This window comes from Hipposideros armiger, unplaced genomic scaffold (genome assembly GCF_001890085.2).
Source record: "Hipposideros armiger isolate ML-2016 unplaced genomic scaffold, ASM189008v1 scaffold_92, whole genome shotgun sequence".
Classification (NCBI taxonomy): domain Eukaryota; kingdom Metazoa; phylum Chordata; class Mammalia; order Chiroptera; family Hipposideridae; genus Hipposideros; species Hipposideros armiger.
Window position 1 is genome coordinate 3,199,876 of NW_017731442.1, and position 25,567 is coordinate 3,225,442.

Consider the following 25,567-nt stretch of genomic DNA (forward strand, 5'->3'; position numbering starts at 1 on the left):
GATTGAAGGACAACAACTTGACTTGGAGCTAATGGGTCCTGGGGGAAAAAAAACCACACTGTTCCCCAATAAAGTTAAAAAGTATATATCCAATTAGCTGCGAAACTCTATTCGCTCTGTCTTTTTTTATTTTATTTTATTTTTTTTTAGCTGAGCCATCCTGCTACCTGTTGGCAGCTCAGCGGCTGCTCAGCTCGGGCTGGACTCAAACCGCTGTTGCTCAGAGCTCAAACTCTTGGGCGAGCTCTTAATCAACTGAGCCACTCGGCCGACCCTTGTTTGCTCTGTCTTTACAATTATATTACATCGGTTTCTTCCTTTCTAATTTCAACGTCACACTCTCCTATCTTCCTTCTTCAGACTGTTGTGATAGCCAATTACCTGGATGTTTAGTCCATTTGTTAGCAAAGTATCACAGACTGAGTGGCTTATAAACACAGAAATTTACTTCTACTGTTCTGGAGGCTGGAAGTCTAAGATTAGGGTGACAGCATGGTTGGGTTTAGTGAAGCCCTCTTCCAGGCTGCAGACTACTGACTTGTCAGTGTCCTCATATGATGAAAGGGGCAGGATCTCTCTAGAGTCTTCTTTTATAAGGGCACTAATCCCATTCATGAGGGCAGGGTCAAAGGCCCCACCTCTAAATACCATCACATTGGGTATCAGGATTTCAACATATTCATTTTGTGGGGATACATTCTGACCACAGCATAGGGTTATTCCAATATCCTCTACCATGATTCTCTGTTACAACTCTACTTTGTCCAATCAGTTCCCTATGCTGTTGCCAGATCTATCATCAGTCTTGGCATTTATAGAGGCCTTCCACAATGTGGCTCAAAGCAAGGGTCTGGTCTAATTACTACTACTCCTCTAGGCATAACTCAGACGCAGCCAAATGAAATACACACTATCTCCTCAACATATTCTGCACGTTCTCACCTTAATGCTTTGGTTCATGTTATTAGGTCCTGGTGGAAAGTGCTTCTCCCCACCCCAACCCTAATCTCTGTCACTCAGAAATACTATCCTTTATACTCGTATGCCACCTCCTTAATCAAACTTTTCCTGATTCTCTCCAAAGATGTGATCTTTCTAGATTTAAACCTTCTAGCCTTTTATATCTGGTTGTCTCCTGTAGCAAATGGCATTTTCATCTTATATTAAATTTATTTGTGTATTTCTCTCCGCTAAATAAACTTCTAAGATAATGAACCATGGCTCTTTAGCTACTTGCCATTGTGTTTCTTTATGTTTTCTGCTTAGATCAATGTCTTGCTTCCAAAGGTACTCAAAAAGTATTTTATGAATTGAAATTGGCATAATTCCAATACTGGAAATGTATCCCACGAAAATAACTGAAAGAGGGGTTCAAAAAAAGAGTACTGTTTGTATAAAAATGTTTATGCAGAACATTCAGAGCATAATAAATAATCCAAAAGTTAAAAAATAAGGGAATGGTTAGATAAATTAAGGACAAGGCCCTGTCAACCAAACATAAATGAATAAGGAGGTTTTGCTAAAATAAAATATGACAATGTTTTATTCAAGGGGCTTAGGATTTGTAAATCGAAAACACAGCTAGGCAATACCTAGAGTATTCCAAAAAAAGAAAGAAAATGTTAATTGTCATTGTAAAAAGCATACATCTGAGAAAAGTCAGTCCTGCATTCTTAGTCCATGGATTGGCTTAGGATGGTAATCTGCCAGATGTCCAGTGGTCTGGATAACGAAACATTCTTTCTTAAGCATGGTTAGCTGTAAGAGATATCTGCATCTCTAGCACATGAACATTCTTTAAGTCCTTTAGAGGTTTATCTATGAATTTGGGTACATTCAGGCACTGAGGCACAACTGAAAAATTCAAAAGTTTCAGTTCCCAGGCTAGTTAAATCAAGAATAGAATTGTTTCCTCTGTCTCAGCCTACTTGATTTTTATAATTTAGCAGCTTAACTATAGGGACTCCATTTTATTTCTTCACTCTTTGACTCAGCCCGAATCTAATTCTTCTCCTGTGCCTAGCCCAAAGAAGTATTTAAAATGTATTGAATGAATGGTATACCACTGGATCGTAATATTATGTAACCAAGTACATATGAAATCAAGTTTAGGAAAAAATAACTTCCACCAATCATCCGTATTACATCTACAGAAAAACCTGTAGTAGTATATTGTTAATAATCAGAAGGGGCCAGAGAAAGCCACCTGTCACATTTGTACTGCAATTTAACAGGCGTCCTCCTAAACACTTTGATTCTCTCAACAACCCTGTGAAGTACGCCTGGGAGTTATTATTATTAACTCCGTTTTACTGGTAAGGACACCGACTCACTGACGTCAGGAAGGACTGATTAAGGCGGAGTCAGAATTCGAGCCTCCGCCCCGCGGACCAGGGCACCTTCACTGTCACTCCTCGGTACCAGCGATTGGCCTCTCGGTTTGCTTTCCTTCCTCCGCATTGCTTTAGCACACCGAGCCCAGAGCCGCTGGCGGCCGTGAGCTGCCTCAAGCGGCAGGTGCGTGAGAAGGTGCAAGTGTCAGCGGCGTGGAGGTTCCCCGATCATAGAGTCCGGAAGTGCGACCAGAGCAGCGCCCCGGGGTGCTGCGCGGTCTCTGCCCGGGACCGGCGAGGGCTGCGCCCGGGCGGGCGGGCGGAATGGCTGCAGCGCTGGCCATCAGGGTGGTCGCCGGGCTGGCGGCCGCGGCGGTGGCTGCCGTGCTCTTGGAGCACTATGGTCTGGCCGGCTCGCCCTCGCCGCTGCCGCGGCCCCATGTCCCACGGAGGCCACACCCGGCGCCGGGCCTTGGAGCCACCAACATCTTCTGGGGTCTGCAGGTGACGCTGGCATGACTCAGCGAGACGCGCGGGCAGTTTCCCCTGGGGCGCGACTCCATACCCTGGGCTTGGGGGCTCGGTCCTTTCCGGGAGGGGCGGGGGGGAGGAGGGCTTGTTGATGTACTGCACCTTTACCTTTTCCTAACCCCGGAGAGAGCGGCTAAGCCACTCTGTCCGTTCTGCCTCTTCTGACTCAGATATCTCTGTTTAATACCTGCTTTCGGCAGATATCCGACACCCACCTGAGCAGGTTTCACGATCCAGGGAGAGCTGTAGACTTAGAGAAGTTCTGTTCTGAAACTATTGACATCATCCAACCAGCTCTCGTCTTAGCAACAGGTAGGGAGGATTGCTGTGCTGTCCTGTTCTGTGGTCCGGAATGTAGAATGCTAGCCAGGGCTGCAGGTTTTCACTTTGAGGATCTTGGGATCACTATAGCCACAGCCCCAGGTGAGTCTTTCTCCTGTAGAGGAGAAGCACATTATAGTTCCCTTTGCCTATGGATAACTGAGTCAAGATCCAGGCTAAAAGGCTTTCCATAGTAAGGTTTTATTAAAACAGTAGAAGCAAGATTCAGTGTTTTCATCTTAATGTCTGTTATATTTGTATCTGTTTTGTTGTTGTTGCAATTCTGAATTTGAGAGAGAATTAAGGAAAGCCCGTTAAACCACCAATCAGAAGATCTTTTTAAAAATAAAACTAACTTTTCCATGTTTTTTTTTTTTAACAGTATTAGTTAATCTTACATTGTCAATTGTTTGGGGCTTCAAGTGACTCAGGTCATTTTTCCTTCATCCATTGGTACATCTATGACTTGGGTTCTGTAGAGTCTTCGAGCCTTTGACATTTGCTCCCAAACTGTGTTGGAGAAGAAGCTAGAGAAACATCTTTCCTGTCTACTGGGGGTTTCATCCCACCCACTTTACTGAAACATTTCTGCTGATATGATGGAGTAGCAGTCCTCATTTTATGGAAAACCTCGATTTCAAGTGTCTGTCTAGTTTTCTACTTCATTTGGTATTTCATTGACCAAACTATACCTTCCAGGTTGCTTCGTGCTGTAAAAAATACTTGGTCAAATTATATATCCTGATATTGGGTTTGGAGAATATGGTTGCCATAGATATCAGGCACTTGCCCAGACTGTTCGAATTTCTTATGAAGAGTTTTCATTTTATCACAGTCTCATGCTCTCTTGAAAGATATATTTTTTCACAGCCCATTTCTAATATCATAGGAGGTTATATAGGCACTTGTTGACCTTTGAAAAACAAATGAAGGCCTTGCTGAGAAAATCTAGATGGCTTGCTTTGGACACAAATGGACTAAAATGTAGCTATGCTTCCCTATGTTGAGTACTTTAAGTATCTTTGCCTTCCGTGTGCATTAAAAAAAAAATTGACCCCCTGTGGGTCATTTTGCATTATGATTCAATTCTTATGTAAATCTACAGGAGACCTGACAGATGCCAAAACAGGGGACCTGTTGGGATCTAATCAGCATGAGGTAGAATGGCAAACTTACCATGGTATTCTGAAGAAGACAAGGGTCATGGAAAAAACCAAGTGGCTTGATATCAAAGGAAATCATGGTAAGAGTCAAGACCTACATATAATTAAGACTATATTTTTGGGGCCAGCCGAGTGGCTCAGTTGGTTAAGAGCTCGTTCAAGAGTTTGAGCTCTGAGCAACAGTGGTTCGATGCCCAGCCCAAGCTGAGCTGCCACTAAGCTACCAATAGGTAGCAGGATGGCTCAGCTTAAAAAAAAAAAAAAAAAGACTATATTTTTATTTCCTCCAGGAGCCTACATTCTCCAATTTAGATTGTAAAATTATAAAAAAAAGGACATTGTAACATAGGTTTAAATATACTGAAGACCAACCACAACTCTGAAATACAACGATAATATGTGCTTTTGAAATTTCTGATGTCACTGTTTGCCATTGGGGGGAAAGTTGGTATGGTCCTTCTTTACATGGAAGAAAAGCTAGCAAAACTGACGCATGTGGATGTTTAAAAAAATACATATTTTGCTAAGTGAAAGAAGCCAAACCCATAAGTCTACATGCTATATGATTCCAGTTATATAACATTCAAGAAAAGGCAAAGCTATAGACAGATAACAGTTTGCGGTGGCAGGAGTTGGGGATAAGGAGAGAGGTTGACTACAAAAAGGCATCATGAGAGACTTTTGGAGGTTGATGGAACTGTTTTGATTGTAGTGGTAGATACATGACTATGCAATTGTCAAAACCCATAGAACTGTATATCACAAAGAATGAATTTTACTGTATATACATTAAAAAATTAAAATTGCAAATAAATCCCCATATGCATGGGGAGAGAAATGGATAATCACTTTTCATTTTTTAGATTATCATTGTTGTGTTAGTAAGGAAATGAACTCTCCTCTAAAAGTATACTGATAGTAGTAGATTTGTTTGTTTTATAAAGGTTGACTTCTTATTGGTTAGTTACTTCATTTGTATGTTCATTTGATTATTCGTTGCTGATGAGTACCTAATTATATTTTTTAAAACTACCATTTTAAACAGATAATTATATCTGGTGAAACACACAGCTATTGGTTTGATCAGAAAATGACCTCTTATAAAGCAACTAAGAATTATAAATTGAAAATATGGATATCTGGCTTATAACCTTCTCTGCTATATTTACATTTCCCTTTTTTCCTGATCCTAATTAGTGGTATAGGTCAAATTCTTTTGCAATATATAGTAAATATGTGTATATTAAAAAAAGCTTTTTAAGCCACGCTGCTGACTTATTTTAAGTAATATCAAACAGACTCTTGTGATTAAATAATTTGGACAGTCCTTTGGAGTTCATAATAAGCTAATTGGACTTGCAGAGACATAAATGCTTATAGTATGGGTATAATATTTGTATGTTGTGCTAAGATAGGAGTGGAAACTAATCTTTACTGAAATTTAACTATAACAGTTGTTCTCTTACTTAGCAAGAGGATTACATACACACTTGTATTTCTTTTGAGCTATATTGGACTTATAATTTACTTTCTAAGGTTATTAGAAATGTCGTGGATCCCGGAAGTCAAACAATTTTAGCTATTGAAACCAGTCAGTCAAGCTCTGTGAAATCATTATATTTCTGTATAAGTGTTCTGTGATCTCCTGAACCTTAACTCTTACCATTGTATAATTCCCTTACTATTGAATCTTCTTTGATTTAAGAAGAGAGAGCTTGGGCCCTGTTAGCAAAGTGATCTGTTTAGAAGCACTTGGCATGGATCCATAGATCAGGCATTATTCCCGCCCTTACTGACTTCCAGAATCACCTGATTAAAACAGCAGCAACAACTGTCCAATCTTATAGCTTCAGATTGACTTATATTCTGAATAGTACATAATTCAAAGTATTTATTATTCTCCAGTATACTAGGTACCTTAAATAAGTTTCCAGATAACCTGAATTCTATTATTAAGTTTTAAAAATGATCAATGTAATTAATTGGCATTCTACCATTTAAAGTGTTATTGAAAGAATTGTCATTTTTCTTCAGTCATCAACATGTTTGCATTTTTTTTTAATATAGATGATGTTTGCTCTTTTTTTTTTAATTAGATGCATTCAATGTTCCAAGTCTGGACAGTGTCGAGAATTATTACAGGTACTATAATGAACAGAAGACAGATCGTGATGTGTTACAAGGAGGGGGCCGTCAATTCACTGAATGGGTGAAAACATTTTTTAACAGATAAAATATCTATATACAGAAATTTAGAAAAGGAAACTTTGTGTGTGTGTGTGTGTGTGTGTGTGTGTGTGTGTGTGTGTGTGTTTGTGTGTGTGTGTGTGTGTGACAGATTCAGTTGTTTCAGGACTTTTTCTTTCCTTTAATTCTTTTTATTTCATATACTTTAATGCTTTTTGTTGACTAGCTGTACTTTTAATATTCCATACAGAGTACTGTGAGTTGATACTGACTCTCTCAGCCTCTGGGGTGGCTAAAGGGTCCAGTTGGTCACCCCTGACTGCTTTGTCCTTTTATCCCAGCATATCACACAAATATGAAAATTTTCTTTATGTGCCATGAATGTGAAAAAGGCTGTGGATGTGAAAGATTCTTTGAGTTAGAAAACCAATTCTCTAATTTCAAAGTATTGGGATTCTTCTTTTGGTTGTAATTTCATTTTCAGTTTCAGGATATTCTTAAAATAGCTTTGTTCTGCATAGTAAATCAAGTAACAAGTATTGAGAGCCCATCATTAATTAGATAGTATGAAAGATACAAGAATTAACATTAAAAACATAGCCTCTACCTCCAAGGAAGTCTAGTTAAAGGAGATACAAATTGTTTAGGAAACAATTAAAAAAAAAGAACATGAAGGAATGGTTGATGAAATGCTAGATTATAATCTTTGTTACACATAATCACTATGAGAAATCAGAAAAGGCAGAGGTCAGCTTGAGGTGGACATAGAGAAGACTTTATTTTTGATTAAAAAAATTTTTAATTGGATATAATTGACATATAATATTGGGTAAGTTTAAGGTGTACAGCATGTTCATGTGATATACATTTATATATTGCAATATGATTACCACCATAGCTAATACCTCTATCAGGTCAATTATCATTTTGTTTTTGTGGTGAGAACAATTAAGATATAGTCTCTTAGCAACTTTGAAGTTTATAATACAGCATTTTTAACTATAATTACTATCTTGTGCATTAGATCTTCAGAACTTATTTATCTACTAGTCGCAAGTTAGAGAAGACTATAAAAGAAGTGAAAATCGCATCCAGTCTTAAAAGATGGGTAGCATTTTGACAAGTAAGAAATTCCGTGGGGTATATTTTAGGCAAAAATAAATAAATAAATAAAAGCCCAAACAGCTTTAAAAACTAGAACGAGTTTTGGGGGCAGTAAGGAAACTGGTATCACCAAAATAAAGGTTCATATTGAGTACTGATATGATATTGGATAGGTAGCTTGGGGCCAATTTATGGAGTTCTTAAGTGACAAGCATAGAAATTTAGATGTAATGGGTAATAATTCATAATCCAGTATAGGTTTCTAAGGAGACAAATAACATAATGAAAATATTTTACAAAGCAATCACACAATAAAAAAGAAAAAAAAAAAGATAGGGATAGGGCTGGCCGAGTGGCGCGATGGTTAAGAACTGGCTTGGGACACCAGAGAGCCCCGGTTCAGATCCCACATATGAGGGCCAGTGACACTGCCCTCCACAGCTAAGATGCTGAACAACAGCTCGACCTGGAGCTGGGCTGCCATGAGTCGCCGGCGAGGACGTAGGCTGCAGCCCCTGTGGCAGTGGGTTGCCATGGGCTACCGTGTGTAGCCAGCAGCCAGCGTGAATGGCCAGCAGCCGCAGTGAGTGGCCATCCAGAAGCTGGTGACTGATCTGCCTCGCCCGGGAAGAGCGCAATGATGGTGCCAACTTGGGCCAGTGAAGCGACGTCCTCCACAACTAGACTGAAGAACAAAAGGACAGCAACTTGTCTGTTCCCCTTTCCCCAATTCCCCCAATTCCCCAACACTGTTCCCATCCCCCCAATTCCCCAATAAAAATCTTTAAAAAAAAAAAAAGATAGGGATAAAAAAGAAAAAAGATCGAAACTATGTAGACCAGAGAAGTCCAGTTATAATATGGAAAGGGCCTGAAATGAATAGAGAGCAGGCCCATCTGAACCAAGTTCCAGTATATGGGAATGGTGACATCAATTAGAGGATGACAGGTCAAAAAGAACTGGTTAACTAACATATGATTAGAGTCACCATAACTTGGAAGAGGAGGTTGTCCTTTTTGTTAATGTGAGAACAGAGAAGGACAGAAATGGAAATCTTTTACTTCCTATTCACTGTTTGTATTTTTCATAGCAACTATGGGAACAGACTTAAGAAACATTTTTCAAAGAATTAATAGGACTTAGGGTCTGACTGGTTATTGGGAAAGTAAAGTTGTTAGTCACTTTAAAGTTTCTTTATATTTTTGTTTCTAACCACCTAAACTATCTGAATTTAATAAATGGCATTTTGCTAGAGATATAGATATTACGGAAATATTAATGTGAAGGAAAAAAAATCTTAAAGTTAAATCTTGATCTTAAGAATGCCCCCAGAGAATGCCAAAATCCAGAATTGGAAAAATGTTCTTATCATATATTTTAGCCTCTTCTTTTAAATAGTTGGATTTATTCTTAAATAGTTGGATTTTAATGTGTCAAAAATATAGGAAAGGAAACATGTGAAGTTATAGCCTAAATAATAACTCTGAAAACAAATTAAGCAGGAAAAATATAAAGAAAAATTTTATAAGGGAAAAGCCCTGAAATAGAAATTTAAAAAATACCGAGAAGAGACAATATAATTAATTGACTATTAATTATAATATTTATGATAATATATTTATTTTATGGTATATTTGAGGGTTGTTTTGGCTTAAATATAGCTCCCTGATAGCACATTAAGTTTCAGAAGTTTATTTGTATTTTTTCACATATCCTCTTAGATAAAACATCATTTAAGACCCTTAGATATTTTCTTTGAATGTTCTGATATTTGACATGTGGCTCACTTGAAAATTATCCTAGATAAACCCCAATATAATCGATACTTCCCTTCACATTTATTCAACAAATACTTGACAAGTGCCTCCTCTGTGTACTATGTTCCCCATCTTTTCTCCCTACTCTTCACCCTCCTACTTTATGGATGCCTGAACACTGTTGACACTTAAGGTGGTGAGGACTTTCATTACTGGATATGGACCCTATGTATGTTATCCATATATTTTTGGGAACTGAAAAAGATTTACTCACCCAACCCTAGATTATCACTTTTTTCCTGGCTTGATGACTTCATCTTTGCAAGGCTTTATTGCGAGTGATGCCTCTATAGTCCTGTTTCAAGAAGTAAACACCTTTCGCATCTCACTGCACCAAGAATTCTACTAGGTACTTGGTAGGACCTCACTAAATTTTTTAATGATTGGTAAATACCATTTCACTGGATTCTTATTGATCTCTTTTTAAAATGTTTAGCGGACTGCTTAAAATAGTACACCCCCCCCACACACACACACACCCCACACACACACACTTTTTGGCGACTTTGTGTTTTGGTTACTGGTGAATTAGCCTGACTCTTCAGAGACAATGGGAGAAAATCTGTAAAATTTCTTTTAATCAGTTTATCCATTGTGGATCTAGTTTAGTGTATTTCTTTGTCAGGCCAGGAAATTTCCTTTTCAAAGGAAGCAAAATATAATGTGATATTAGGGAAGGAATTTAAACTTATTCTGTCTTTTTATGACTGCACTAAAACTTTATTATCTTGTATTTTTTAGGAAATACTCTGCTGTACGTAGAGATGGCTCTTTCCATTATGTCCACAGTACTCCCTTTGGCAACTATTCTTTCATCTCTTTGGATGCCACCCCAAATCCAGGGCCTAAGAAACCCTATAATTTCTTTGGAATTTTAGATGAGGTACAGTAAAAATCTCACTTCTCTTTGTAGCTAATCTATTTTATTTTTTCTCAGATACATGTGGCTCACTTAAAGATATCCTAGGTAAACAAGTTCTTGTCTAGAAATGCTTGAGAAAACTTTTACTGTAGCTACAGGTATTGCTAGAAGAAATTACTGACTACTTCAGCACTATTATTGCTATCCCTGTTCTTGTACCAAAGTCTGGGAAAGAAGTACCTCACATTTTATATTTTTTCAATAAACAATAAACATTTATTAAGTATGTACTAGAGGACATACAGCTTTGTATACTACTAGGAATATGGTATATTCCTAAATCCCCACAGCTGCCATTTTTAACTAAAGATCGATATATCTATAGATATAGATGTGTAAGTATATAAATATATAGACACACACACACACACACACACACACATACACACACACACAGTGCCAAAAAAAGTATACACATTTTAAGAAAGGAAAAAACTGTATTAAAATTGTAATACTCAATATATACCGATAACAAAAGATGAATACAAGTCACATTTGACTTCTGCAATTGCAAGAGGTGCTCAAAGTGGTTGCCATCAGTGTAATTTTAATAAATTTTTTTCCTTTCTTAAAATGTGTATACATTTTTTTGGCACTGTGTGTGTGTGTGTGTGTGTGTGTGTGTGTGTGTTTTAATGAGAGAAAGGCAACCACTGAAGTAACTAAGTTTCTTTTAAAGTATTTTTTTGTAAGCTAGGTGAAAACTGTTGCTGGATTGAAACTGTCTGGAAAGTCACATCTGAGAACCTCTCACTGTTTCTTGGTACAACAAATGTCAGCTTATTACATATTAAATAAGCACATGCCCATATGCATGACATATGTGCCCATATATAAAAATACAAAGGCAGCAAGATCAAGTCCCTGGCTTCTTAGAATATTTAATCTAGTGGTGGGACATAAGACCAGTGCAGAAAAACTATAATAAAAGGCAGAATTTGCTAAGTGCTGAGATTCAAAGTGATATGAGGGTTCAGAGGAGCTTGAAATCAAGTGAACAGAATATTGTTAGATGCATTGTGTTACATTAGGCTTTTTATTTAATGAAGGTATATTTTGTTTCCTATCTGCCTAGAGTCTTTAGACAGAGTTGATTAACTTATTATTTTAAAATTTACTTCTTTGAATAGTGTTTTTTAAGGTATGATTCAAGGATCTTCTGCATGAAAATCAGCTGATGATTCAAGGATCTTCTGCATGAAAATCAGCTGGAGTCTTATAAAATGCAGATTCCCAGGCTTTATCTGAGACTTATCAAATTAGAAACCCTGAGGGTGGGTCCCAGGAATGTACTGCTAAGCACTTTATAGATAACATTAATGTATATGTGTACAAGTTATTTTTGAAATCAGCTTCTTGAGGGACCATTACATACAATAAAATACACTCATTTCAACTGTGTGAAGAACTTTCATAAATGTATATACTGGTGTAACTGTCACCACAATCAAGACAGAACATTTCCATCACCCCATGAAGCTCTCTTATGTATTCAGTCTCCAGCCCTAGTCCTAGGGGACCACTGTCAACATAGATTAGTTTCGCTTGTTCTAGAAAGTAATGTAAATGAAATCATGCAGTTATACTCTTGTGTCTGGCTTCTTTTGCTCAGTGTAATGTTTCTGAGATTCATCCATATTATTGTGTGTATCAGTAGTTCTTTCCTTTTTATTGCTGAGTAATATTCCATTGTATAAATATGCTGCAATTTGCTGATGGTTTCTAATTTTTGGCTATTATGAGTAGAACTGTTATGAACATTCAGGTATAGGCTTTCTGTGGACACATGTACATCTTGTTTTTGAAATTTAGTTTCAGTGCCCTCTTTATTAATTGCAATGTGGTATACAGGGCTGAAAAGATTAGTGGTTCTTTATTTCTATAAAGAAATTGATAAATAAATAAATTTATGTAATTTAAAGATTATTCTTTATTTTTCAGTTTCTGTATCTATCAAATGGGGATGATACCTTCCCTACTTAGCACAGGGTTACTTTTAGGATCAGGTGAATTATAATCATATGTGAAAATAATTTGGAACTTATAAAGGTACATATAGGTCACTAATTAATAGAGTTTAAGCTCTAGACATAATATACTTATTATTATAAAACTTCAAGGGAGTTGTTTAATCTGTTGGCATTAGATTTCAGACTGAGCCCTAATTAAAGATCCTTCTATTTTTCTTCCATTTCAGAAACAGATGCAGGAGCTTTCATTACTGGCCAAGGAAAGTAGTAGTAGCAACCATAGTATTTGGTTTGGACACTATACAACATCCACTATTCTTTCTCCATCACCAGGAATTCGGTCCATAATGAGGTGAAGCAGGTTTCCAAACTCAAAGTTAATTGTTTTTTATTCTTTTTTGTTGCTCTACTTATCTTGCTTTCCTGAAGAGATATTTTTATTAGTTTGGCGCCGCAAGTTATCTCTGTTCATTATTCCATTTATTTTTCATTGGTTAGTTCGGCCACAGCTTATTTGTGTGGGCACCTCCATACACTTGGTGGACTGATGCCTGTTTTGCATACTCGTCACTCCCAGGGCACTTTGGAACTAGAGGTGGGAGACTGGAAGCATCAGAGAAGGTAAAGGAACTCCCCACAGAATAAAACTTATACATGTTAAGTTTTGCTAAAGCAATGATAGTTTTTTTATTGCTATCATGGGTGATGCCAGTTAAGGAAAAACTTGTGATATCACTGTGGTTTTGAAGTAATATATGTACCTGGCAATCTTTGTTGTTATGCAGAAACTGTGTTGTAACAGTTATATATTTGCTGTTACTAGGTTATGTTGGATTTTCAAGACACATCCATTAGGAAATAGTTCTCCAACTTTAGTGTGCATAAGAATTATGGAGGAGTTTATTAAAAATAAAAATTTCCAGGCTCTACCTCTAGAGATTTTGATTGTGTTGGTATGGGTTAGGACCCAAGAAACTACATTTTCTTAAAAGCACACTAAGTGTTCTATGGACCACACTTTGAGAAACAGTAGGATTAGAAATATGTCATTGTCCCCCTGAATTTTATACCTACTTTTCTAGCTATTGCTACAAGATGTTAGTGTTTAAGTTCTTCAAACAGATGATAGTTGATTTATTAAGGTTAAACTCTTTCTAAGAAAAAACATAACTTATTTGTAAAAGCATACAGTATAGTTAAATATATAGAGAGAACAAAATATATATTTTGATAGTAGCTATTTAAATGTAATAGTTTAAGTATAGATGAGTATCATCTCATTATACATTTTGAGAAAACTATTTTAATGAAATATTTTTAAGTATAGATGAGGATCATTTCACTGAGTATCATTTAACTATTATCAATTGCTGTGTAATTTATTAAAACCCAATGCTCTGAGGATATTAGGCACCCAATAAATATTTGCTGAGCTGAATATGTTTTCTTTCCATTTTTATACTTCCATTAATTAAAAGACAGCTTTACATTTTAGAAGGTACTTACTTATTTCAGTTGGCTTTCCTAGAATCTGTGTAGGAACTATGCTTGCAGCCTGTAATTAGTTGGCTACTGTAATTACTTTGAGCTAAGACTTGTCTATTCATGATTGTGAGGCTGTGAGCTGGGCTGGGGTTGCCTTTTACCAGATAGCCTCCCTAACCCTTGATCAGCTTCTTTATTTTTTATAAATACTACAGTTACAAGTTAAGTGATGTTCATTATGAAACCATTTTCTTTCTCTTCCCACCTGCTCTCCTGTGTTCTAACCCTGGGGTTTTATCTGAAGTTTTACTTGAAGGACCTAACCTTTGCCTGCCAATATGAAACATTTAAGTTGTATTAGTAAAATAGAAGAGTTTTTAAAAATAGTGTTTTAGTAATATTAGGCAAGGCTTTGTTGTGGATGCAATAAATCTAGAAATATCAGTGGCTTAATACAACAGATGTCTAATTTTTCATGTATGTAAATCTGGTATGAGTCAGGGTAACTGTTCCACTGGGTGACAGGGATTTAGACTTCCTCCATCTTAAAAGGCCACTATTTCAACACCTCAATTCCAGAGCAGGGAAGAGGGCATGGAGCACTCACACCCACTCTTAAATACTTTGGACCAGAAGTGCGATACATGTCACTTCTGCTCACAGCCCATTGGCCACATGGTCCCAACTCAATACCAGGGAGACTGGGAAATGCAGGGGAGCACGTGGAGTATTTGGTGAGCACTATTGTTTCTGCCATAGTTAAAACCGTATTTCAGTTCTAAAAGTTAGAAAATACAAAACTTTGGTTATTCTTTAATGAGTATTTTATATCTTTTGTTGTGCATTTAGAAAATCAAGACAACTTTTTAAAATTTCTTTGAAATTATAGATATAAAGATATAAAAGACAAGGGGAAGGTTTCTAATTGTGTTTATTTTCATATTTTATGTAGCATTGTTGATGGGATGAAGAATGTCAGGTATCAGGCTTATGATGAATGTCTCAGGTTCAAAATAGTTTTAAAGTATAGAAATAAAATGAACTAATTCAATAAGCATTTACTTAAAAATTAAAGCATGCATGCTATGTACCAGGCATTGTTCTAGGGCACAGTTAAATTCATTGCTTCAATTAGATCCCAGTTTTAACAAATGTGAAGTATAAAGTGACAGGGACAAGGGAAGAAGACAGAGAAACTATTATTTACTCTGTATCCAAATCCATGATATCAGAAAGTATAGTTTTATATTTTTACATTTGTTCTGTATATAACCTTTATGCCTCTTAAAATATGAAGTGACTAAATTGCCTTATTGTCCTCTGGTCTCTAGGTACCGCATCTTTGCTTTTGATCATGACCTCTTTAGCTTTGCAGATTTGATCTTTGACGACTGGCCTGTGGTTCTTATCACAAATCCTAAGTCACTCCTCTATAGTTGTGCTCAACATGAACCACTGGATAGAGTCCTTCACTCAACACACATCAGGTATGTAACAATTTCTCAGAATTTACTTTCAGTTTGATATTGATGGAGAGTGAATCATTGTGACTGCATTCCCATGTAACAGCTATGAGATGACCCACTTTAGTTGTCTCAACAATTTAAACATTATATAAAGGTAAATTGCTTACTGTTTATTCCAGTTCAGTTAAAAAAATGTATTTTTTAAGCTGCTGAAACTTTTAAAACCATCCAGAAACCCATAATCCTACCACTCTTGTGTATTCCACCTTTTTTTCGGCATGTTGTTACTTTGCTATAATAATGTACATGTTCTTTTGTATTCTTTTAAAATTTTACATATATATCAGAAATATTTCTTTCATTTTGCTACATAGCCTTCCAAAAAAGCAAAAGCTATATAATCCTTAAGAAATTGAATATTCAGTTGCCACATGAATTTGACAATGTGAATTAGAGACTTACAAACATAAGGGCACTCTTTTTAATGTATATACTCTGAAAAGTAATACAATAACTATCTTTAGAAAATAGGGTATGGGGGCCGGCGGAGTGGCGTGGTGGTTAAGAGCTGGCTTGGGACGCCCAGAGGGCCCCAGTTCGGATCCCACATATGAGGGCCAGTGACAGTGCCCTCCACAGCTAAGATGCTGAACAAGAGCTCAACCTGGAGCTGGGCTGCCGTGAGTCGCCGGTGACGGCGTAGGCTGTAGCCCCTGCTGCACTGGGCTGCCATGGGCTACCGTGTGTGGCCGACAGCTAGCGTGAGTGGCCAGCAGCTGCCGTGAGCGGCCGTCCAGAAGCCGGCGACTGACCTGCCTTGCCCAGGAAGAGCGCAATGATGGTGCCAACTTGAGCCAGTGAAGCAACGTTCTCCACAACTAGACCGAAGAACAAAAGGACAGCAACTTTTCTGTTCCCCTTTCCCCAGTTCCCCAGCACTGTTCCCATCCCCCAATTCCCCAATAAAAATCTTAAAAAAAACACACAAAAAAACCTGATGATAACAAATAGGGAAATGTGAATAAGGACTATATGTAGATGATGACCTGAATTAATATTGATTTTTCTCAGTTGAGGCACTTGCTTATAGTTATGTAGTAGAATGTGTTTGTTCTTGGAAGATACATAATGAAACGTCATATCTAAAACCTACTTTCAGATGGTTTGGCAACAGGAAATGTATACTGTATGTATAAGTGTGTATTCAGTTTCTACCATCTATATGATCCCTTTTATTTTGTCAAAAGGGGGCATTTTTATATGGTTCAACTTAAATAAGTGACCAGTGTTCAACAGCTGGCATGTGTTAAGAGCTATATAGAAGTTCATTGTGCTTTCTTCCAATTTTTTGTGGATTTGAAAAATTCTTAAACTGTGTATGTGTGTGTTCCCCAGCGCTGTTCCCATCCCCCAATTCCCCAATAAAAATCTTAAAAAAAAAAAAGAAAGAAAATAGGGTATGGGATTATATGCATATCACACACCCCTCCACCCCCACCTCCCAGTAAAACTATTATTAACATTTCTGAATTTTTCTTTCCAGGTATTCTCTTTTAGGCATGTTTTTACACAGTTGTAATCATAGGGTACAGTCTATTCTGGTTCCTACTTTTTTTATTTCAACAGAGAAAATGCACCAAAATTTAGTTAACCATTTTCCTATCTTACTGGTGACCTTTTATATTTTTTCTAATTTAGGGATAAACATCTGATATATATAGATTCTTCCTTCATTTAAATAATTTCTTTAGATAGAGTTCTAAAAGTGGGATTCTAAGTTAAAGAGTTTGAATTCCTGTATGACTGTTGATAAAGATTGCCTGATTACTTTTTTTTGTGTAACTAAAAGCATTATGCCTTTTTAAAAAATTGTGGTAAAATATACATAACATAAAGCTTATCATTTTAACTATTTTTAGGTGTAAATTTCAGTGGCATTAAGTGCATTTATATTGATGTGCAACCATCACTACCATTCATCACCAGAACTTTCATCTTCCAAAACTGAAACTCTGTACCTATTCAACAATAACTCCCTATCCCCTTCTTCCCACAGCCCCTGGCAACTAATGTTCATTCTACTGTCTCTATGAATTTGATTACTCTAGGTACTTTATATAAGTGGAACCCTTTGTCCTTTTGTGACTGGCTTCTTTCATTTAGCATAATGCCCTTAAGGCTCATCCATGTTGTGGCATGTGTCAGAATTTCCTTCCTTTGTAATATTCCATTGTATGTATATGCCACATTTTGTTATCTATTCATCTGTCAATAGACACTTGTGCTTTTTTTGGCTATCGTGAATAAGGCCCATATGAACAATGCTACTGTTAGAATCCCTGCATTCAATTCTTTTGGATATATAATTAGAATTGAAGTTGCTGGATCATATGCTAATTATAAACTTAAAATTTTGAGGAATCGCCATACTGTTTTCCATAGCAGCTGTGCCATTTTAAATTCCCACCAGCAGAGCATAAGGTCCCCAATTATTTTTAAAAACAGATACTAATTTACATGTTACCAGGCAATATGAGTACCAGTTTCACAACACTCTTATCATTATTGGATATTGTACTTTTAAAAATATTTACTACTTAATCTGGACAAAATGGTATCAAGCTGGTTTAATATACTTTTTGGATCACTAGTGAAGTGAAATGTACTTTATTCAGTCAGGTGTTTTAATAGGAGCTGGATATCAGATTTAGGTTTTATAATCTCTGGGGCCTGATAGACTTAGCCATGTTTGTGACATTGCTTTTTCTGGGTACATAGAAGAACCAAATGAGTGGATGGTAGGCTTGACATTAGATTAACAAAGTGAGATGTCTAACCTTTATTCTCTTCCTATGAGAAAAACTAGGACTTCAGGAGTTTCTTCAGAAAGAACTTTGGATCTATTCCAGTTTGATTTGTCACAAGAAAATTGATTTCCCTTTCTAAAAAGTAAAGGAAGAGTTCCTAATTTCTCACCAATTCAGGTTTGCTGAATTATACAACTCCAAAAGCCACCATTCAGAAAGAAAGCACATCATATGAATAATGGTCCCTACAGTATAGTGTGGTGGTTTTGCCTATGTTTATGTCTTTTCTGATTATTATAGGGTTATTCTCCTTTATAAAAACAATGGCAGATACCTAAAACCATGTGTTTTTCATGTGTTCTCATTTTAGAGTCTTGGCCTTTTCATTATCCTCCATTACTTCTGTCACAGTTAAGATTGATGGAGTTCATTTAGGGCAAGCTACTCATTTGTCTGGTCCTATTTTCACACTGAGGTGGAACCCAAGAAACTACAGTATTAAGACACATGACATAGAAGTAATTGTGCAGGTAAGTTAGTAATTTTCAATTTGCTGTGTAAGTAGATTAGGTTGTAACCACACTGAACTCTGATTTTTTTTTCAGTCAATTGGTAAAGATGAAACTAAGTTTAATAAAAAATTTGGGTACATTGTATTTAGTATGTTCTGAAAATGAGCACTCAGAAATAATTCTACTGTTAGACAAAAAACTGGCAGAGGAAAAGAGGAGTGCGTAGCTACTGGCCGCATTCCCCCCTTTTTTAACCTCAGGGAATCATTCTTTTGTTTTCTTCCAACTTTTTCATAATGGGAGAAAATTCCCTGATATACCAAAAGATAATAGAATAAGTCAGAAAACATATATTTATGTACCCATGCCTTTGATTGCTGTCTCCAAGTATAGAAAAATTGTGTCACTATTTTGAAAGCTCTAGGACTGAGAATTTGCAAGGCATCAAAGGATATTTTTGTTTGGGGAGTAGCATTCATAGCATACGCAGTTAACAGTCTGCCTGGCCTTATTTTGATTCAACTTGGAGGGCATTTAATTCACTAGCACCTGCCAGAGTAGAAAGTGATCATCCTTACAAAATAGAACAGTTTCATCAACATTACAAAACTCTTTAGGGGATAGACTATGCTCAGAAATTAGTTTCTAAAAAACAAAAACAAAAAACAAAAAAACTGTTAATTTCTAAAACTTTTATGATCTGATTACAGTTTTTAACTATTATATTTAATTTTCTAATATTAAGTCAGTTTGAAACATGTAGTAATCTTTGAGAAAGCACATGAGATTATTTCCATTATCGTTTTTTTTTTTGGTCACAGAGATGCATTTTGAGGAGGAAGGAGCAGCTTACTGAGCCTCCCCTAAGGAGATGCCAGACACTTAAATTTTTTACTTACTCCATATAACAATCCTATATGGTGGGTAGTTTTATGCCCAGTTCATGAGGAAACAAGAGAATGCACTTTGCAGTGTCAGCCATCTTTGAAGTGTTCTGCTCAGGAGGAAGAAGAGACACACAGGGAGGACGTGGAAGGAGGCATGGCTGGGGATGAACTCTTAATGTCTGTCATATTAGAAGTTGGTCATTTAAAAAAGGCTTGAAGTACAAGTGCACCTAGGATATTCCCTATCTATATAGTCATGGGGAAGAAGTAGGAGCAGGTATAGGACATCTGCACACTTTAGGAATGGGGAACTCCCAAATCCTTGGATTGGTTCAGAACCCCAGCTTCTGTAGCTTTATGAGGAAAAAAATCATATTCACATTCCTTGAGACATTTCCAGCTGCTTAGTTGAATCCTTAGTAAAAATGTGAAATCACATATCCTTTTTATATGTTTAACATTTCTTGCAACATTATTGAGGTATGATTTATATACAGAACATTCTACATATTTAAAGAGTACAATTTGGTGAGTTTTGACATACATATACATGCTTGAAACCATTTGTCATATATGTATGTATGTATATGTGTGTATATATTGCATTTGGTTGGTTCAAATCAGAATCCAAACAAGGCTCAAATATTGCATTTAGCTGATTTGTCTTTCAGCCTCTTTTAATGTATAAATTCCCTTTCATCCGTCTTGTTTTTTTCCCCCCTACAATTTATTGTCTTTGGCAGCTGGATCTTCCATCCTGAAGAATTTCCTATATTCTGGATTTTTGCTGTTCGATTTGAGTCTGCTTGATTTTTTAGCAAGAATTCTTCACTTGGTGTTTTATGCTTTCCTTAGAAAACTGTACTATTTGGTTGTCTCTGTTTTAGTAATGTTAAGATTGATCAATGTATTTCGATATTGTTAACCTTATCTGATGGTGTGCTGGTAAACATTTAACAACCAGCTTGGGGAAGGTTTGAGGATGGGGATCCTGCTTGTAGTGTTTCCCTGATTTATACCAATTTTCACAGTATAAATCCTCCTACCATAGCTGGTTTTAAGCTACCAACACAGCCTCAAACAGCCTGCATAATTCTTGAAAATATACCAATTGGCCCCTGTGAATAAGTCAAGTCAGCTCCAGCACACTGCTGGCTAATCTCTCCGTTCATTATGAAGTACCCATCAGCTTTTCACCAAGGGATTTCTAGCAGCTATTGATGATCTTTGCCTAAATCCATTATTTCATTAGAGTTATAAAATGGTGGTATTTAAATTGTTACTCCTTATCATAGGAGTATTAATTAGAATAGTCTTATAACGAAAACATTTCCCTCATCTATTTGGTACCCCGATATACTTGTAGAGTTCATACAGGAAAGGCAGGATAAATTCTTCATTCTTCCCCCACCCTCCCCTTTCTAAACTAGTTTTCAGAATAATGAGTTGCTTCTCTAGCATCTGCCAAAGGTAACCAAGTGAGTCTTTTATTTTTAGTATCATTATGAATTCAAAATATAAGAAAAGATATTTGGTAGGTTTTAATCCATTGCATTTATTCTTTTTGATGCTTAAATTGTTCCATCTTTGGCTAGGGGGAGCCTCTCCAAGTTGGCCACTAAGTCCTTTGATACAATCCTACTAGTCATCGTTAGTTTTCTTGCTTTCTGGTGTGACAAGATATTCCAAGCTCTTCTTGTGCATTTCTTACTCAAGAACTAGAATCAGCCATTTTTCTAAAGAGCACTGGTTCCCTGTAGTGAGAAATGGTATTTTAAGGCCACAGTCAGCACTAGTCCAGCTAGCCCATTGCTGTTGGGTTTGTTGTTTTTAGACCTTTACATTGAACATAGGGAAATAGGGATTTTCTTTTTCTTTAAAGAGAAAGTACATTGTGAGTACATGGTGATATTTCCAATTAAAATCTAGAATTACAAGATTTTAAAGAAGTTCTATTTAAAGTGCTTATGGGAAGAATTAAAATTAAATGGAAAAAAAAGTAGCATGAGAGTTAACTTCTCTTTTGTGCTTTTAACTAGGATTCTGCTGGAAGAAGTAAAAGTGTTCACCACGTATTTTCCCTTCAAGAAGATATTCATCTCCAGTTTGACCCTCTGGCATCATTTATTCTTCTTACTGACCACTGCATGGTGGTGAGTAAATTCAACTAAAGGTTATGTGTGTTTTTACTGGGTTTGGTAGGTCCAGAGTCATAAATAATTAATTATGTGATGAGACTGCTGGACCTTATAAAATGGAAAGTTTAGTTATTCATCTAGAAGAATATAATCCTTTTATGTTGATTTGAATTAAAAGAAGCAAAGTCATGGACAAGCAATACCTACTTTGGAACCTAGTTCTAACCAATGCCATAAAACCAAGATAACTGAGGGAATTATAGGGACTGTGCTAAGTTGGATTAAGGATCTTTTAAAAATATTGTTTCTTTCTACATAAATAATAGTGCTAAATATAGAAAACTTGGAAAATTTAAAAATAAAGTGAAATCAGTCCTACATAATTATTTTATCATATTACCCATTATAACCATTGTATTTGTGATTATGATACTCTATATTTTTTTCATATACATTTGTATATGAGTTTTTAATATAAAGTGGTAAATAATACTTTTAATTCTTTTTTGCTATTTGATTTTTTTTCCACTGAGGAATATTTGTTTTAACTGTTGTCTCACATCAATTTATTTATTGGCTGCATTATATTGTCATAGATATATTTTTTTTAAAGATTTTTATTGGGGAATTGGGGGATGGGAACAGCGCAGGGGAATTGGGGGAAGGAGAACAGACAAGTTTCTGTCCTTTTTTTGTTCGTCAGTCTAGTTGTGGAGGACGTTGCTTCACTGGCCCAAGTTGGCACCATCATTGCGCTCTTCCCCGTGAGGCAGATCAGTCGCTGGCTTCTGGACGGCGGCTCATTGCGGCTGCTGGCTGCTGGCTACACACGGTAGCCCATGGCAACCCACTGCCACAGAGGCTGCAGCCTAAGCCGATGACGGAGACTCATGGCAGCCCAGCTCCAGGTTGAGCTATTGTTCAGCATCTTAGCTGTGGAGGGCAGTGTCACTGGCCCTCATGTGTGGGATCTGAACCGGGACCCTCTGGGGTCCCAAGCCAGCTCTTAACCAGCGTGCCACTCGGCCGGCCCTTGTCATAGATATATCTTAACCACTTCCCTATTGTTGGACATTTGTTTCCAGTTTTTCCCTCTACTATTTAAATACTGCCTGTAGACTAAGTTTTTGCATATATTAGTTTTTTGGGGGATATATTCCTAGAAGTGAATTGCTGGATGAAAGAGTAGACACATTATTCTATATACATCGCTTAATAAATATAATTGTACAAATTACTTATTATTTATCATATTAATTGTTTCTGTGTGCTCTCCCTCAGTAAAATATAAGCCCCATGAGGGCAGGGATCTTTGTATGGGATGCCTAACACAGAGTAGGCCCGCAATCAATATTTCTTGAACAAATAAATAGGTTTTTTTTTTAGTTTTTAACATACACTGTCAAATTGTCTTCCAGAGAAGCTGTGACAATTTATACTGTTTTCCTTAGATCTCACCTATCATGGGTATTAACATGAAATATACAAAAGATATATACACCACAATGTTAAAAAATATTTAAACCTCCTTTAATTTCACCTCTCAGAGATAACTTTAGTGTATATATACATTTTCTGTGAGTTTATACACTAAAACTATCTCTGAGAGGTAAAATTAAAATGTGAAATATTATTATTTAATTTGCTTTTGTTACTTGCGTTATTGCGTTTTTTTTTAAATATGGCTAATGGGCATTTGTATCTCAATTTTACAATTTTTTGTGTGTAATTTATTTTTCTTTTGAGGATTTTTAATAGTCACTTAGATCAGGGTTTGGGAACTTGGATGTTCTTATAAATTACCTGGGAATATTAGTGAAAGGTAGATTCTAATTCTGTAGGGCTGAGATGGGCCTGAGATTTTGCATTCCTAACAGGCTCAGGCTAAAGATGATTTCAGTGATGATCTGGGGACCAACCATACTTGGAGAAACAGGACGTAGGTTACATGTCTCTTTACTGTGCATCAATCACCAAGTGAATGACTTCTTGATGGAGAAAGCAAAAGAAAATGCAGCCTCTGTTCACTCAGCTGCAATGCACTGCGTACTCTTTTTTTTTTTTACTCTTATACCACTTTATATAAAACAAAACAAATGATGCTTCTCCTAGTACAATAAAAGTAGACTATTTTAATTGGATCATTTTATATAACTGTATAAAACTACTTAGTTTTAACTTTTGTCTAAGTATTCAAATTCTGAAAGAATAATGCTAAGGCAACTTATAATTTTCTTTTTTGGTGGATCAGATGTGTAATTTTCTTTGACCATGTATTTTTTTAATATAATCATTTCTGCTAGTGATGTCATTTCCATTTTTGTTAACGAGGCCATTTTAAAAACTTTATCTGAAGCTGAAGCTGTACGCATATATCGGTTTCACATAACCATCTATCTCTCTGCAGGCCCGGATCCTTTTTGTGATGACTGTGCTGATCCAGCTTTCCATCCTCATTGCTTTTAGGCATCAAACATGTCTAGAGCTTAAAGGTTAGACATGGTTCCTTTTATGCTTAGAATACTTTATTTTAAACTATCACGTAATATCCTCGCTGCTACCAAGTGATAAATATAAATTGTTTTTGCCTTAGCTCTGTCAGGTGCATCCTTCAAACTACCATACTTTTTTCACAGTACTCTCTATCTTAAAAAAAAAAAATCCTCAATTTTCTGCTGCTACATGGCAGTAAAATTAGGCTCAACCAAAATGGGGGTAAAGATCACAATACAGCTCAAAATGACCAAGCATCTCTGCCAGACATTAAAGATCTTCCACAGTCTGGTCTTTTCTAACTAGCCATGTCTTCAACCAGTTACCTGTATTTCAGCCTAGCTAATTTTTCATTGTTCTTTACACATACTATGCTCATTTCTGCTTCTGTGCGTTTCCCCAGGCTATTATCTAATTTAAATTACTTTTCTAAATGTATCTAACTCTTAGTCTCCTTTAGAGCTCACCTCAAACCCTCTGTTTCCATACTATTTTCTGCAACCATTCCAGGTCATAATGAGCTCTTGCTTCTCTGAATCCCTATAGTCCTTCCTGACGATTAATTGATACATAATTAGCCAATCACTTGGCTTTACATAACCACATTTTCTCAACCAAACTGTAAGTTCCTCAGTATAGAAGCTTTTATTTTCTACTTGTTTGTTTCCTGCAGTACCCTGTTCTGAGTTTGTGCATAACAGACAGTAAATACTTATTGAATTAAATTTCCTTATCCCTTCTTGGCTTAGGTGAAATTTCTGAGATCAGGGACTGATTGTGGGGGAGGGGAGTACTATAGTAATGATTAAACAGTAAAATGGTTAGGTAACTGAATAGGTAGTGTACACATCCTACTGAATGTTTTCCTGATTATATTTATTTAAAACTTCTATGAAAAAGTTCAAGAAACGTTATTGAACACATATATTTTCCTGCTCATAATGTAAATAAATAAATGTTTGAGGGAGGGTCCCAGCCTCATGAGGGAATACCAATATCTTTGTGTAGTTATTTAAAATATACTACATATTGTTACCTGCATTAGCTCATGTAATTTTTGCAACAATCCTGTGAGGTAGGTATTATTGTCCCCATTTTAAAGATTAGAAAACTAAGGACTGGGCAGGTTATATAGTCTCATAGTCTCCTAGCTAATAAGAGAGAGGGGAGAGACTCAAAACCCGTCTTCCAACCGCAGGTCAGTTCTTTTCTTTAAACATCACTTCTCATCTTCGACTACACCTTAGAATCTCCTGGGGAACTTTTAAAATCTCCGTGTCTACACAGCACCAATTATATCAGAATCTAGAGAGGTCGGACCTAAGCTTTAGGATTTTTTAAGCTCCCCAGATAGTTGCAATGTGCAGTTAAGTCTGAGAAGCGCAGCCCTGTCTAAAGCAGTATGTCTCATTCCTGGCTGCTTAGAATGAC

The 25,567-nt window shown here is 36.5% G+C and overlaps 1 protein-coding gene across 5 annotated transcripts in view; it reads left to right on the top strand.

Annotated features, from left to right (window-relative positions):
* The first annotated feature begins 2,229 nt into the window (after window positions 1–2,229).
* TMEM62 (transmembrane protein 62) overlaps window positions 2,230–25,567 on the top strand; it is a 31,697-nt gene continuing 8,359 nt past the window's right edge. The window contains exons 1-11 of one of the 5 annotated variants that reach the window (XM_019645069.1): window positions 2,230–2,837; window positions 3,065–3,176; window positions 4,291–4,428; window positions 6,445–6,490; window positions 10,198–10,339; window positions 12,576–12,700; window positions 12,847–12,969; window positions 15,165–15,320; window positions 18,477–18,636; window positions 21,545–21,658; window positions 24,051–24,135. In XM_019645069.1, coding sequence (XP_019500614.1) covers window positions 2,658–2,837; window positions 3,065–3,176; window positions 4,291–4,428; window positions 6,445–6,490; window positions 10,198–10,339; window positions 12,576–12,700; window positions 12,847–12,969; window positions 15,165–15,320; window positions 18,477–18,636; window positions 21,545–21,658; window positions 24,051–24,135 — 1,381 coding nt within the window. In that variant the 5' untranslated portion in view covers window positions 2,230–2,657. The remainder of the gene's footprint in view (window positions 2,838–3,064; window positions 3,177–4,290; window positions 4,429–6,444; window positions 6,491–10,197; window positions 10,340–12,575; window positions 12,701–12,846; window positions 12,970–15,164; window positions 15,321–18,476; window positions 18,637–21,544; window positions 21,659–24,050; window positions 24,136–25,567) is intronic. The other 4 variants (XM_019645068.1, XM_019645071.1, XM_019645072.1 and 1 more) reach the window with 4 other exon arrangements.